Below are 16,705 nucleotides of genomic sequence, written 5' to 3'. Positions count from 1 at the left end.
TTAACAACATCAAATAAATCATAGAGCAAACGATAAATAGAAACTCGAAGAAATTTATGAAATTCACTTACTTGTATGAATCGAGTACGTATCAATGGAAGAGATGTTGATTTAATTGGCGATTTTAGTAGGTATTGATTGCATATCCATAGTGGTTTGTGGGTGAAAAAGGGGTGAGGGTTTAGAATGATAATGAAAGAAGGGTTTTTAGAAATTTACATAAAGAGGACAATTTTGGTATTATTGTAAAATTTTAAATATATTTGGGTGTAACTAGAATTATATGGGGTGAGACTAGAAAGAGTCTTGTTTAATAGTTTGTTATGAGTGAAAATAAAATAACTACAATAATTTCATTGAAGTTCTAACATAAAGATACATAAAAAATTGATCCATAAAATAATCACCACAATTTCTTCAAAGTGCAATCATCCCTGCTAATCACGACACTAATATTAATTTCCATAAATAAAGACTAAGGATGATTACAACTCCTGAATTTAACCATCATGGGATTTTTTTTTTTTTTTGCTAATGTTATGTATCCTTTTTTAATGTACTTTTATTTTAGTATTTTGATGGAATTGTTAAGGCTTTTTCCTGTGTTATTGCAAAGGACCCTTGTTCTCCTTGTCAACCATTTTCTCTCCTATGCCACCACTTTAAGGAACTACCATTGTGGATGCGCATACAAATAGGGAACAAATTTTCCCACCCCAAAAGTAGCAAGTATCCTTCAGCATTGAAGTCTGTTCTGAATCATTGCTGTCTTGAGTTTCATTACTTGAAACAAATTTTTCCTTTTCACCATTATTTCAACGACGTATGGCTGACGAAACAAAACGTAGATTAAACATAGGAGAAGCCTTTCTGACCACAGAAAAACCAACATCCTTGAAGCCTGATAGTGAAGGCATCCAACTCTTTAACGGTACACTTGATATCTTGTCGTGATTGTCATTTTTCATGTGAGTTTCTCTACTTGAAAGAAGTATGGATTTAATACTATTCCATTTCCATACAAATTCTTCTTTTTTTCCAATACTATTGCGACAAATGGGAAGTGAAATAAAAGGATTTAATCTTTTTGTTACTTCCCAAGGTGCAACGGTGTATAACGATCTAACTTTCCTTCTTATGTGTAGTTTGCTATCATGGAGAGCTTGGTGAAGTTTTGTGTCACTTGGACACCATTGTTCGCCATGAGTTGCAGAAATTTTACCCTCTTCAGGATCCATATTATCCTTTCTAGCCATTTTCTCTTCTGTGCCACCATTCTTGTTGCGCACCCAATCATCGGTATCCTTCAAGCCAGATAATTGGGGTATCCAACTCATCAAACCTATACCTGAAGTCACTTCTCCACCATCGCTGATTTGAGCTTTACCACTTATATGAGGCACACATTTAAGTATACTCCAAAGATAATCTGTCGCATCTCTAATATTTACGCGACTCGTGGCTAATGAAATATACCATGGATAATAGAAAAGTATGACCTGAGAAGGTGTACTACTATTCAAAGATTTAAGTTGCATGCTTACGAGTTTGCTATTGCGGATATCATGCCTAAGCTGTATGTTTCCGTCACTTGACCACCATTGTTTCATGCTATGAGCCTCGAGAAATTTCTGGTTTTCCTTTGAGACAACAAACAACCTGGCTTCATTTTGCTGATTTGTAGGATCCATACTCTCAACTTCACCCATATTTTCTCTTGTTCCATTGGAATGGACATAAAAGTAACTGATCCAGTCATTGCTGTTAACATAAAGATGCGGAATCCATTTTCCTTTTCCAAAACCAGCATCCACCAAGCGTGATAATCGAGGTATCTGAAACACCCCTACTAGAAAATTACCTAGGATATCTAGCATGAGTGTTAAACTCGGCATCGGGTACATTAACATTACAATAAATAAAAATTCTCTGAACAATTCATAGAACTTCTCACCTGTTAACTCAGAAATAGTACCACTGATGTGTACTTTATATGGTCCAGCTACTTCTGCTCCTTCATCAAGTATTATCCTGTCGTATAATAACTCGTATATCTGAAATAAATAAAAGGGATTTGGATGAGACAAGATGTCTCAGTGAGTTCCATCTATCCTAGGTTGTAGGCAACCTCGGGGAACCTATGATCGCCATCTGTTTCTAACCTCAACCCATTTTGGGTTTATACAATTTCATTATGCATAACTAAGTGATCAAGGGATAACTAAAATCGCTGTTTGCAATACTATTTTGATCATATAATAAATATAATCATACTCATAACTTTAATCATAAACATACTAATCATAAACATATATCCGATCTATCGTATTCTGGTATAACTTATACCTTGACATACTTAATTGAGTATGTCTCTGATTCTTTTCCGATAACAACTAGTTTCGGCTAACTAAGCCGGAGTTCCATAACTAAAATTCCTCATTTCCAACGATTTGTAAAATTTCCATAAAATATTGCTTCGTAGCTAATTCATTCCAAACATAATTTTTCCTATTGATACACTTCTCGTATACTTTATCCTCGCATCTCATGATGTGAATTTACTATCAATAAAATATATAAATTATTTTCTCATTTATACAACTCAATATAAATTATTTCATCTTTTATCTCTTTCCACTATTTGTACATAAACCACATTATCTCTTCGTTGTGGCGAACGGGAATATACCACATTATCTCTTCGTTGTGGCGAACGGAATATACCACATTATCTCTTCGTTGTGGCGAACGGAAATATACCACATTATCTCTTCGTTGTGGCGAACGGAATATACCACATTATCTCTTCGTTGTGGCAAACGGAAATATACCACATTATCTCTTCGTTGTGGCGAACGGAAATATACCACATTATCTCTTCGTTGTGGCGAACGGAATATACCACATTATCTCTTCGTTGTGGCGAACGGAAATATACCACATTATCTCTTCGTTGTGGCGAACGGAATATACCACATTATCTCTTCGTTGTGGCAAACGGAAATATACCACATTATCTCTTCGTTGTGGCGAACGGAAATATACCACATTATCTCTTCGTTGTGGCGAACGGAAATATACCACATTATCTCTTCGTTGTGGCGAACGGAATATCAGTTTTAAAATACTATGAACAATTTGTTCATAGGCTGCATTATCTCTTCGTTGCAGCAAACGGAGTTTTTCTTAATATTCTCATTTTTTTTTTCTTTCTTTCTTTCTTTCTTTTTCTATGAGCATGTTACTCATTTCAATTTTTCTCCTCATTTCAATTTTCTTTCAAATCATTACTATAATTATATAAATCATTCGCGTTGATAGAATTTTCCCTCCAACATTTATACTAGCATAACATACTTATTAACATATTTGAGATTTTAGAATAAACAAATAATGATACCTAACTCAGAATTAATCATTCTACTATCTCACATTTATTATGTTTCAAATATACCAATCATATGGCATGATAGTCATGCTTGGACAATCGGCTAGTAATCATAGAAATGGTCTAAATTATTCATATTATCTAAATAATCAAACATAATCATAGTTGATCCCCAAAGGTGGGTTCTAAGCTAAAGGAACTCACCTTGGCATTAGTCCCGAAATTGCAAGCAGCTTATCCAAAATTTTCAGCTTTTGCTAGCTCCAAAACTCCATAATCCATCTTTCTAAAATAGCTTATGTCTTGGCTTATAGGTGTTACTCTTTCTAAAACAGCTCAACTCATTTGTGACATACTCTTACTTCATCAACCAGCATATACAAAAATTTCCATTCCAGTCCTTGCACCCGAAGTTCACCGTTTGGCTCTTTAAGCACTTCCAAAACAGCTTAATTACCATTTAAGCACCTTTACCATGATTAGAACACCTTATTTTTTTTTCATTGCTTATATACCAATTCTACATATCTCTCCTAAACTGTTCATCGCAAGGTAATACCTGACACAACTTGAATTGCAATTTAAGCTATTATCCAAATGGTTTAACTCGCGACTTATGACTTTTATCATAAAATTTCGATCCAGCCTTTGACACAACAGTTCCAACGTGAATAATCAGCCCTATGAATCACTTGTACAGCAGCTTAAACCACAACTTAGTCATTTAAGGCAATTTTGCTCAAAACAGCTTAACTGACAGCTTATGCCCTCTAAACAATTCAATTTCTATTCCAATTTTCCAGAATCAAAGCAAACATGAATACATATCTCCTAACCCATTTCTGAAATTCCATCATGTTATGCTCAATAATCACTTGTAATAGTTTATAGAAACAACTTACACACTTTAAGTCCTAAATTCTCACACCAATGCTCCTAGCTTATTATCATTCTTCATACCATGTTCCTAAAACCATAACTACACATATCTATCTTCAAAAACACATACAACATACACCAACTTGAATTGAATAAATTTCCATGAAAAAATGATTATGTCATTTACCTTGTGATTAATCCTTCATGTGTGCCTCAAAATCATTCTTACAAATGAATTCTCATGAGATTAAAGTGAGATTGAAGATTTGGAAAAGTCATGGAGGGAATGGGCGGTTAAGACCAAACATAGAGGGGGAAAGAATTTCAAACTTACTTCTTGATTACAACACCACTTGCTTACTTGATGCTTAAGCTTGATGTTTCTTTGAAGAAGTTGAAGAATTTAGGGTGGCAAGGTTATGGAGATGATGACCGAAAATTTTGATAGGGAAGGAGAAGAGAAGAATGCTTTGGAAGTGTTTAGAAACTTGGAGAAAAATGAGAGAAATGGTCCAAATTCTTTCTTAAAAAAAAATCTTGAGTACCAAAAGACCATAATGCCCTTTAAGTGAAAAGACATAATTATCCTCCGTTAATACGTAACCATTAAATTCTTCGAGTTCATTGGAATAATGAGCGAGATATTTATAGACTAATGTCTCATTTCTTAATAAATAACTAACCCCTTTAACAATTATTTATGTTTTGACATGTAATTGATACAACAATTTATTATAAATTCAGCGGGATATTACAATCTACCCCCCTTAAAGAAATTTCGTCCTCGAAATTCAGGGATTTACTTGCTAATAAGCACAAATAATTTCTCCAACTTTCAACCTTAAATTCCAACATACGTCTCTTACGAACTGATTCTTTCTGACTGATCAATTTAAACTGCACAGGTACTAGTCACCGTTGGTGTTGAATACTTCCTTAAGAGAATTCAGTATAAACTTCACATCATGCCTTTCCTTCTTCGTACGATTCATTCATCAAGGTCCTATTCAGCTCTCAGACATTTGTTCTACTGTCATATATTAGTCTGAGTTGATCAGGCTCAGCCAGACATGACATTTGGAATAAATATCTGGAACCCAATAGCCACACTACATCTTATTGAATTCTAATGACCCAAGGCACGATCTGAATCGACCTGCTCTGATACCAAATTGAAACACCCCTACTAGAAAATTACCTAGGATATCTAGCATGAGTGTTAAACTCGGCATCGGGTACATTAACATTACAATAAATAAAAATTCTCTGAACAATTCATAGAACTTCTCACCTGTTAACTCAGAAATAGTACCACTGATGTGTACTTTATATGGTCCAGCTACTTCTGCTCCTTCATCAAGTATTATCCTGTCGTATAATAACTCGTATATCTGAAATAAATAAAAGGGATTTGGATGAGACAAGATGTCTCAGTGAGTTCCATCTATCCTAGGTTGTAGGCAACCTCGGGGAACCTATGATCGCCATCTGTTTCTAACCTCAACCCATTTTGGGTTTATACAATTTCATTATGCATAACTAAGTGATCAAGGGATAACTAAAATCGCTGTTTGCAATACTATTTTGATCATATAATAAATATAATCATACTCATAACTTTAATCATAAACATACTAATCATAAACATATATCCGATCTATCGTATTCTGGTATAACTTATACCTTGACATACTTAATTGAGTATGTCTCTGATTCTTTTCCGATAACAACTAGTTTCGGCTAACTAAGCCGGAGTTCCATAACTAAAATTCCTCATTTCCAACGATTTGTAAAATTTCCATAAAATATTGCTTCGTAGCTAATTCATTCCAAACATAATTTTTCCTATTGATACACTTCTCGTATACTTTATCCTCGCATCTCATGATGTGAATTTACTATCAATAAAATATATAAATTATTTTCTCATTTATACAACTCAATATAAATTATTTCATCTTTTATCTCTTTCCACTATTTGTACATAAACCACATTATCTCTTCGTTGTGGCGAACGGGAATATACCACATTATCTCTTCGTTGTGGCGAACGGAATATACCACATTATCTCTTCGTTGTGGCGAACGGAAATATACCACATTATCTCTTCGTTGTGGCGAACGGAATATACCACATTATCTCTTCGTTGTGGCGAACGGAAATATACCACATTATCTCTTCGTTGTGGCGAACGGAATATACCACATTATCTCTTCGTTGTGGCGAACGGAAATATACCACATTATCTCTTCGTTGTGGCGAACGGAAATATACCACATTATCTCTTCGTTGTGGCGAACGGAATATCAGTTTTAAAATACTATGAACAATTTGTTCATAGGCTGCATTATCTCTTCGTTGCAGCAAACGGAGTTTTTCTTAATATTCTCATTTTTTTTTTCTTTCTTTCTTTCTTTCTTTTTCTATGAGCATGTTACTCATTTCAATTTTTCTCCTCATTTCAATTTTCTTTCAAATCATTACTATAATTATATAAATCATTCGCGTTGATAGAATTTTCCCTCCAACATTTATACTAGCATAACATACTTATTAACATATTTGAGATTTTAGAATAAACAAATAATGATACCTAACTCAGAATTAATCATTCTACTATCTCACATTTATTATGTTTCAAATATACCAATCATATGGCATGATAGTCATGCTTGGACAATCGGCTAGTAATCATAGAAATGGTCTAAATTATTCATATTATCTAAATAATCAAACATAATCATAGTTGATCCCCAAAGGTGGGTTCTAAGCTAAAGGAACTCACCTTGGCATTAGTCCCGAAATTGCAAGCAGCTTATCCAAAATTTTCAGCTTTTGCTAGCTCCAAAACTCCATAATCCATCTTTCTAAAATAGCTTATGTCTTGGCTTATAGGTGTTACTCTTTCTAAAACAGCTCAACTCATTTGTGACATACTCTTACTTCATCAACCAGCATATACAAAAATTTCCATTCCAGTCCTTGCACCCGAAGTTCACCGTTTGGCTCTTTAAGCACTTCCAAAACAGCTTAATTACCATTTAAGCACCTTTACCATGATTAGAACACCTTATTTTTTTTTCATTGCTTATATACCAATTCTACATATCTCTCCTAAACTGTTCATCGCAAGGTAATACCTGACACAACTTGAATTGCAATTTAAGCTATTATCCAAATGGTTTAACTCGCGACTTATGACTTTTATCATAAAATTTCGATCCAGCCTTTGACACAACAGTTCCAACGTGAATAATCAGCCCTATGAATCACTTGTACAGCAGCTTAAACCACAACTTAGTCATTTAAGGCAATTTTGCTCAAAACAGCTTAACTGACAGCTTATGCCCTCTAAACAATTCAATTTCTATTCCAATTTTCCAGAATCAAAGCAAACATGAATACATATCTCCTAACCCATTTCTGAAATTCCATCATGTTATGCTCAATAATCACTTGTAATAGTTTATAGAAACAACTTACACACTTTAAGTCCTAAATTCTCACACCAATGCTCCTAGCTTATTATCATTCTTCATACCATGTTCCTAAAACCATAACTACACATATCTATCTTCAAAAACACATACAACATACACCAACTTGAATTGAATAAATTTCCATGAAAAAATGATTATGTCATTTACCTTGTGATTAATCCTTCATGTGTGCCTCAAAATCATTCTTACAAATGAATTCTCATGAGATTAAAGTGAGATTGAAGATTTGGAAAAGTCATGGAGGGAATGGGCGGTTAAGACCAAACATAGAGGGGGAAAGAATTTCAAACTTACTTCTTGATTACAACACCACTTGCTTACTTGATGCTTAAGCTTGATGTTTCTTTGAAGAAGTTGAAGAATTTAGGGTGGCAAGGTTATGGAGATGATGACCGAAAATTTTGATAGGGAAGGAGAAGAGAAGAATGCTTTGGAAGTGTTTAGAAACTTGGAGAAAAATGAGAGAAATGGTCCAAATTCTTTCTTAAAAAAAAATCTTGAGTACCAAAAGACCATAATGCCCTTTAAGTGAAAAGACATAATTATCCTCCGTTAATACGTAACCATTAAATTCTTCGAGTTCATTGGAATAATGAGCGAGATATTTATAGACTAATGTCTCATTTCTTAATAAATAACTAACCCCTTTAACAATTATTTATGTTTTGACATGTAATTGATACAACAATTTATTATAAATTCAGCGGGATATTACAATCTACCCCCCTTAAAGAAATTTCGTCCTCGAAATTCAGGGATTTACTTGCTAATAAGCACAAATAATTTCTCCAACTTTCAACCTTAAATTCCAACATACGTCTCTTACGAACTGATTCTTTCTGACTGATCAATTTAAACTGCACAGGTACTAGTCACCGTTGGTGTTGAATACTTCCTTAAGAGAATTCAGTATAAACTTCACATCATGCCTTTCCTTCTTCGTACGATTCATTCATCAAGGTCCTATTCAGCTCTCAGACATTTGTTCTACTGTCATATATTAGTCTGAGTTGATCAGGCTCAGCCAGACATGACATTTGGAATAAATATCTGGAACCCAATAGCCACACTACATCTTATTGAATTCTAATGACCCAAGGCACGATCTGAATCGACCTGCTCTGATACCAAATTGAAACACCCCTACTAGAAAATTACCTAGGATATCTAGCATGAGTGTTAAACTCGGCATCGGGTACATTAACATTACAATAAATAAAAATTCTCTGAACAATTCATAGAACTTCTCACCTGTTAACTCAGAAATAGTACCACTGATGTGTACTTTATATGGTCCAGCTACTTCTGCTCCTTCATCAAGTATTATCCTGTCGTATAATAACTCGTATATCTGAAATAAATAAAAGGGATTTGGATGAGACAAGATGTCTCAGTGAGTTCCATCTATCCTAGGTTGTAGGCAACCTCGGGGAACCTATGATCGCCATCTGTTTCTAACCTCAACCCATTTTGGGTTTATACAATTTCATTATGCATAACTAAGTGATCAAGGGATAACTAAAATCGCTGTTTGCAATACTATTTTGATCATATAATAAATATAATCATACTCATAACTTTAATCATAAACATACTAATCATAAACATATATCCGATCTATCGTATTCTGGTATAACTTATACCTTGACATACTTAATTGAGTATGTCTCTGATTCTTTTCCGATAACAACTAGTTTCGGCTAACTAAGCCGGAGTTCCATAACTAAAATTCCTCATTTCCAACGATTTGTAAAATTTCCATAAAATATTGCTTCGTAGCTAATTCATTCCAAACATAATTTTTCCTATTGATACACTTTTCGTATACTTTATCCTCGCATCTCATGATGTGAATTTACTATCAATAAAATATATAAATTATTTTCTCATTTATACAACTCAATATAAATTATTTCATCTTTTATCTCTTTCCACTATTTGTACATAAACCACATTATCTCTTCGTTGTGGCGAACGGGAATATACCACATTATCTCTTCGTTGTGGCGAACGGAATATACCACATTATCTCTTCGTTGTGGCGAACGGAAATATACCACATTATCTCTTCGTTGTGGCGAACGGAATATACCACATTATCTCTTCGTTGTGGCAAACGGAAATATACCACATTATCTCTTCGTTGTGGCGAACGGAAATATACCACATTATCTCTTCGTTGTGGCGAACGGAATATACCACATTATCTCTTCGTTGTGGCGAACGGAAATATACCACATTATCTCTTCGTTGTGGCGAACGGAATATACCACATTATCTCTTCGTTGTGGCAAACGGAAATATACCACATTATCTCTTCGTTGTGGCGAACGGAAATATACCACATTATCTCTTCGTTGTGGCGAACGGAAATATACCACATTATCTCTTCGTTGTGGCGAACGGAATATCAGTTTTAAAATACTATGAACAATTTGTTCATAGGCTGCATTATCTCTTCGTTGCAGCAAACGGAGTTTTTCTTAATATTCTCATTTTTTTTTTCTTTCTTTCTTTCTTTCTTTTTCTATGAGCATGTTACTCATTTCAATTTTTCTCCTCATTTCAATTTTCTTTCAAATCATTACTATAATTATATAAATCATTCGCGTTGATAGAATTTTCCCTCCAACATTTATACTAGCATAACATACTTATTAACATATTTGAGATTTTAGAATAAACAAATAATGATACCTAACTCAGAATTAATCATTCTACTATCTCACATTTATTATGTTTCAAATATACCAATCATATGGCATGATAGTCATGCTTGGACAATCGGCTAGTAATCATAGAAATGGTCTAAATTATTCATATTATCTAAATAATCAAACATAATCATAGTTGATCCCCAAAGGTGGGTTCTAAGCTAAAGGAACTCACCTTGGCATTAGTCCCGAAATTGCAAGCAGCTTATCCAAAATTTTCAGCTTTTGCTAGCTCCAAAACTCCATAATCCATCTTTCTAAAATAGCTTATGTCTTGGCTTATAGGTGTTACTCTTTCTAAAACAGCTCAACTCATTTGTGACATACTCTTACTTCATCAACCAGCATATACAAAAATTTCCATTCCAGTCCTTGCACCCGAAGTTCACCGTTTGGCTCTTTAAGCACTTCCAAAACAGCTTAATTACCATTTAAGCACCTTTACCATGATTAGAACACCTTATTTTTTTTTCATTGCTTATATACCAATTCTACATATCTCTCCTAAACTGTTCATCGCAAGGTAATACCTGACACAACTTGAATTGCAATTTAAGCTATTATCCAAATGGTTTAACTCGCGACTTATGACTTTTATCATAAAATTTCGATCCAGCCTTTGACACAACAGTTCCAACGTGAATAATCAGCCCTATGAATCACTTGTACAGCAGCTTAAACCACAACTTAGTCATTTAAGGCAATTTTGCTCAAAACAGCTTAACTGACAGCTTATGCCCTCTAAACAATTCAATTTCTATTCCAATTTTCCAGAATCAAAGCAAACATGAATACATATCTCCTAACCCATTTCTGAAATTCCATCATGTTATGCTCAATAATCACTTGTAATAGTTTATAGAAACAACTTACACACTTTAAGTCCTAAATTCTCACACCAATGCTCCTAGCTTATTATCATTCTTCATACCATGTTCCTAAAACCATAACTACACATATCTATCTTCAAAAACACATACAACATACACCAACTTGAATTGAATAAATTTCCATGAAAAAATGATTATGTCATTTACCTTGTGATTAATCCTTCATGTGTGCCTCAAAATCATTCTTACAAATGAATTCTCATGAGATTAAAGTGAGATTGAAGATTTGGAAAAGTCATGGAGGGAATGGGCGGTTAAGACCAAACATAGAGGGGGAAAGAATTTCAAACTTACTTCTTGATTACAACACCACTTGCTTACTTGATGCTTAAGCTTGATGTTTCTTTGAAGAAGTTGAAGAATTTAGGGTGGCAAGGTTATGGAGATGATGACCGAAAATTTTGATAGGGAAGGAGAAGAGAAGAATGCTTTGGAAGTGTTTAGAAACTTGGAGAAAAATGAGAGAAATGGTCCAAATTCTTTCTTAAAAAAAAATCTTGAGTACCAAAAGACCATAATGCCCTTTAAGTGAAAAGACATAATTATCCTCCGTTAATACGTAACCATTAAATTCTTCGAGTTCATTGGAATAATGAGCGAGATATTTATAGACTAATGTCTCATTTCTTAATAAATAACTAACCCCTTTAACAATTATTTATGTTTTGACATGTAATTGATACAACAATTTATTATAAATTCAGCGGGATATTACAGTATCATTCTCTTCAATCGTATAATGTAAGTCTTGTCCACATAAGTCTCGTCCACATCGTTGCTGACATGAGTTTCACTACTCGAAGGAAACACAGTTTTAATTCTATTCCAAACATATTTCGCCTTTTCTCCAATATTTCCCCTATTCAGAGAAAGTGAAACAGAAGGTGGATTAAATAAATGCGTTTCCACATTAATCCTTTCCTTTGCCAATTCTTTTCCCACTTGAAGACCAAACCCAGCACCTAAAGAATGCCCTGCAATGCATACATTTCTGCTTCCATATGTATTGTAAACTGATTTTACTGCATCCATAGCTACTTTAAACCTCACAGAATCCTTCAAGCTTTCCCAAACAACAAAGCGGAAATCGTCTTCAAAATCTCTTCGCATAGTAGGGAATCTGATCAGTGTTCCTCTGAGGGCTAAAACAGCTCTCGGAGCACCGATTGGTTTGAATGGTTTGAACTCAGACAATGCTGCAGACCGATCCCATTCAAATATTGCACCGAAAATGGATCCATCTCTTTCATCAATCAATATTTGTGTCGGTTTATACTTGATGGGAATCCAAAAATCTGGAGCTAGAGAATTTTCTTTTGTTCTGTTCTTCTGTCTATCAAGTTCAAGGAAGTACACTGCTTGTATAAGGCTTGCAATGGCTCTTCGATTATAATTTGTGTCCTTCCTGTTTTCAACAAAATATTATCAACAACTTGCACAAAAAGAAGAATGTAAATACCACCGAAACCGGTGGCGCTTTAGCACCAGATTTAAGATAAGAAATGAAAAATAGAGTGCTCTATTGTTCTTGTCAACATGGTATTCTTGAGTTTGCTTGCCATATTATAAAAAAGCCATTAATTTAACATGGAATTTATAAAGACGGTCTCTGATTGACAGCATAAGGCAACTGAGTAGTTATATACAAGGCATCTACGACTCGATTTAGCTTCTAGCTAAGAGAAGCTTCTGAATTAAAACCTATGAAGCACGCACAAAGACACTAGACACGACACTAACACATGGACATCAGACATAATTTGAGAAAATGAAAATAATTGAATATAACCACGTGCGTTAGTGTTGAACATCGAACACACATTCAATGAAGTGTTGGTGCTATATAGATTAAAATAAGTTTATGAATATTCAGTTGCGAAAAGGTCTTTATAAAATTTATAACATATATTTATAAAGATGTCAATCGCGAGAGCTTTTTAAAAATCTGAGATACAGAAGCTAATTTCAACTCACAGAGAAGCTATTGCTTAAAAACTCAGTGTAAGATCCTTTTACTACTTTTCCCATCAGCAATTGTGGATATCCAAACATGTTCTAAAACAAGACAAAAATCAGTAACAGTCTTTTCCATTTATTGTTGCTGGTTCCTTCTCTCAGAAGCATGCAAACCTATTTGATAAAGTTTTCAACTTTATAAAAAGAGTAGAGATTCAATTTGGTCCTCACAAGTTTCTTGCAACCAAATTTAGTCCTTTACAAGAAATAATACCTAAAGTAGTCCCTAACATATTTATACGAGGACAAACTATATATTAGTCGCTCATTATAATAGATAAACTAGTAGAGACTAGTTTGGTATTATTTTTTGTGCAGACTAAATTGGGCCACGTGAAAATTGGCAGAACCAAATTAGGTATTCACTCTTATATATACAAATTTGTAACACCCCATAATGGCAACATCCTAAAAAACTTCAACAAGAAATTATATGCATGCAATGCAACTAGTAATAACAGTAACAAATTCTTCACTTCTAAGATCATGCATCATCATATCGTCGTCAAATAAAAAAGTGAAAGAGTGACAATATTAATTAATCTATGAAATGAAATGGATACTGACCAGGTACAGTCAATGAAGTCCCTCCACCAATTAAGGGTTGTGATCAAACTGCGAGGATCAGATGATTTTTTTCCCATCTAAGGGCGGAACAACAACTTGGTTTGCCATCAATGTATGTAACAAAGGTTCCTTCCAATTTCCTATGCAACGAACTCAAACGGCCGGTAATAATAATGTTTCTTTATTTGTTGAAATAACATTGAGATTATATAGTTCAACGTGAGCTATCGCCGTTGTATCATTTGATCGTAGTGTACAACGTCGAAGGTATCGGATTAGATTAATTTAATACCTAAACTCTCACTCTATGATTTTTTTTTTGAGAGTCTCTACAATAAATAGTATTTTTTTTTTCAGCGTTGCTATTTCTCCCGAAAATTTCCTTCCCGAGAGTGTCCCGAGTGACATGTTGATTACGTGTAAACACATGAGGACAATAATCAAATCTTCCCCAATTCAAAAACCTGTGATCCTCTATTCCGCGACCACCACACCCTCATCCTCTCATCCTGTTTCTCCCGACTCCTTTTTGTGTGTGTTTCGTCTCGTCGTTCCCTTGTTATTACGCCATCGTCGTTCCTTTGCCGTGTTTGGTTGTCGCCGTTCAATTGCTGTATTTCGCGGTTTTCGTTCCTTTGCCGTTTTCGCCGTCGCCGTTCCTTTGCTTCCTACAGCGATTTTATATGGAAATTGGGTCTATATTGACAAACGGCGAAGCTGGTCATTCCACTGAAATTGCTGGTTTTAGATTAGGGGAACTCTCTCTTCCTAATGGCGAGTCATATTCTGGATCCCTTCTCGGCAATGTTCCTGAAGGCCAGGGTAAGTACCTATGGTCAGATGGATGTGTATATGATGGTGAGTGGAGACAGGGGATGAGAAACGGATTTGGGAAAATACTATGGCCTTCTGGCGTGTTGTATGAAGGTGAATTCTCCGGTGGCTATATCCATGGTAATTTTCTCTATCGAATTCAATTAATTTTCTTTGTAAATTAAATTGATTTTTGGTCGTTCTCTTTCTGATTTTAGTCAATGTTTTTGGATGTGTTCTGTCGAATTCAATTCATGTTTGTGCTGAAAAACATTATGAAATTCTATCCCCAAAGTTAAATTTTTGAAGAAGAAAATTAAGTATGAAGCTTAACAGAAGAAGAAAAACATTATAAAATTCTGTCACCAAAGTTAATTCTGACTTAGCTAGAAGATTGTTTTTTAGAGGTCCCTGTGTTTTTTTTTTTTGATTAACTTTGTCAAACTCAATTTCAGCCTTTTATTTTGAATGCAGGCAGATGCTATAAGGGAAGAAAGTGACCGTCTTAGACAATCAAACAAGGTAGAGATAGTTAGTAGAAGGGTTATAAGTAGGCACATTATACCTTTATGAATGGGAAGATTAGAGTTAGAGGTAGAGCCAAAACAAATGGAGAAGTAAGCATCTGCAATAACCTCATGGGCAGAAGGAGTAAGTCTAGGCTACGGTGTTGAGTGACATAAGAGTCCAAAGACACAACTATAGAGGCTTTGGCAGCAGCTGATGAGTGATTTTTTTTTTTTTTTTGAGCAAAGATGAGTAATTCCTCTATGAATGAATTGCATTGTTGTGCAATCCTCAGGCAGCTAATATATTTTATGCCACTGTTGAAAATTATTTATATTAATTTACAAACAAACTCATGGTATGGAAAATTATACAATTTGTAATGCTGGCTTATCATGCCAGGAAGACCTGAAAAGAACTAGAGAGCACTCAAGGGTCTCGGATACTGCTGTAGTTGAAACAAGCGTGAAGGTGCGTTTCATAATTTCATAAAAAGTACAGATGCATAAAAATTAAATGTATGCAGGCATAAGTATCAGTGCATTTTATTGAAAATATGTGGTTGCTATAAAACTTCTACTTATTGAATTTGGTTCTTGCAGGCTTTAGATATTTGTTCTCAGCCAGTTGATGAAGATAATGTGAAAGATGAAGAGAATATTGTGACTGATTTGGCCAGAGAGACGGGTCTGAAGTGATTGATGAACTGTTTTATTCAATGATCTTTTTGTGATTAGCATTTCCTAATGTGATAGGAGAAATTCTGATGTTGGAAGCTTAAAGAGTTTCAGCCGAAGGAAAAGTGTCACTGTAGATTTGAAATTTATTTCTCAGATTCGTATAGCAAAGAGAAATCTAATTTGATCAAATATGCTGAAGCGTTGAAAGACTCTGCTTCTAGTGAAACTCCTAAACCTTGCAAGTTTGTTAAGCTGTTGCGGTGCTGTTCTGGTGTGGATGCTGGGGTTTTTTGATGCCGGTTGTGCAGCAGCTGAGAAGGAAAGCTAGGCCTTCTGTTTTGGTTTTTTCTTTTATGGGTAGGCTGCTGTTTTAGGATGCCTTAGGGAACATTTTCAGTTATTGTAGAGGGACTGCTTGTGGCTAGTTTTAGCTATGGCTTTGTATTTTGGTGTCATTTATACCGGATTACAGGCTCATATATTGTTACTGTCACAATTTTGGGGCCATGGTGTTTTGTACTATTGTATAGGGCTTGGGTGTTCCGTCTATATGCGGCACCTTTTTGGTTCCTTTTTATCGTCCATTCCTTGCGTCTTGCAGGTTGGCGCTTAATAAATTTTTCCGATTAAAAAAAAAACTACATAGAACAATTTTACAACTTTTTTCCACTGTCAATATTGCAGTAGCCGATTCTGGTATACCATAGCAGGTTATTTATGCCTTTCTATGATTCTCGAGAGGCATGACAT

General features: G+C 34.6%; 2 protein-coding genes and 1 long non-coding RNA gene across 3 annotated transcripts; 1 reads left to right on the top strand and 2 right to left on the bottom strand.

Moving 5' to 3' along the window:
* Nucleotides 1–328: 328 nt before the first annotated feature.
* Nucleotides 329–4,845, bottom strand: LOC146924846 (uncharacterized). The gene is made up of 2 exons (XM_085709797.1): nt 3,593–4,845; nt 329–2,054 (listed from the first exon to the last, which is right to left on the bottom strand). Exon 2 carries the CDS (start codon nt 1,908–1,910, stop codon nt 816–818), a length of 1,095 nt encoding a protein of 364 aa, XP_085565923.1. The 5' UTR covers nt 1,911–2,054; nt 3,593–4,845; the 3' UTR covers nt 329–815.
* A 7,238-nt stretch (nt 4,846–12,083) lies between these two features.
* On the bottom strand, nt 12,084–14,032 carry LOC146924845 (GDSL esterase/lipase At4g10955-like). The gene is made up of 2 exons (XM_085711898.1): nt 13,956–14,032; nt 12,084–12,777 (listed from the first exon to the last, which is right to left on the bottom strand). Exons 1-2 carry the CDS (start codon nt 14,030–14,032, stop codon nt 12,084–12,086), a joined length of 771 nt encoding a protein of 256 aa, XP_085568024.1.
* A 283-nt stretch (nt 14,033–14,315) lies between these two features.
* Nucleotides 14,316–16,593, top strand: LOC146924844 (uncharacterized). The gene is made up of 3 exons (XR_015010279.1): nt 14,316–14,909; nt 15,243–15,746; nt 15,878–16,593. It is a non-coding gene; the product is annotated as an uncharacterized LOC146924844 (long non-coding RNA).
* The last annotated feature ends 112 nt before the right edge of the window (nt 16,594–16,705 follow it).

Source organism: Medicago sativa, chromosome 5 (genome assembly GCF_051527215.1).
Source record: "Medicago sativa cultivar Bolivia chromosome 5, Bolivia_mono, whole genome shotgun sequence".
In the NCBI taxonomy this organism is placed as follows: Eukaryota; Viridiplantae; Streptophyta; class Magnoliopsida; order Fabales; family Fabaceae; genus Medicago; species Medicago sativa.
This window is presented reverse-complemented; position numbering and strand designations above follow the sequence as displayed.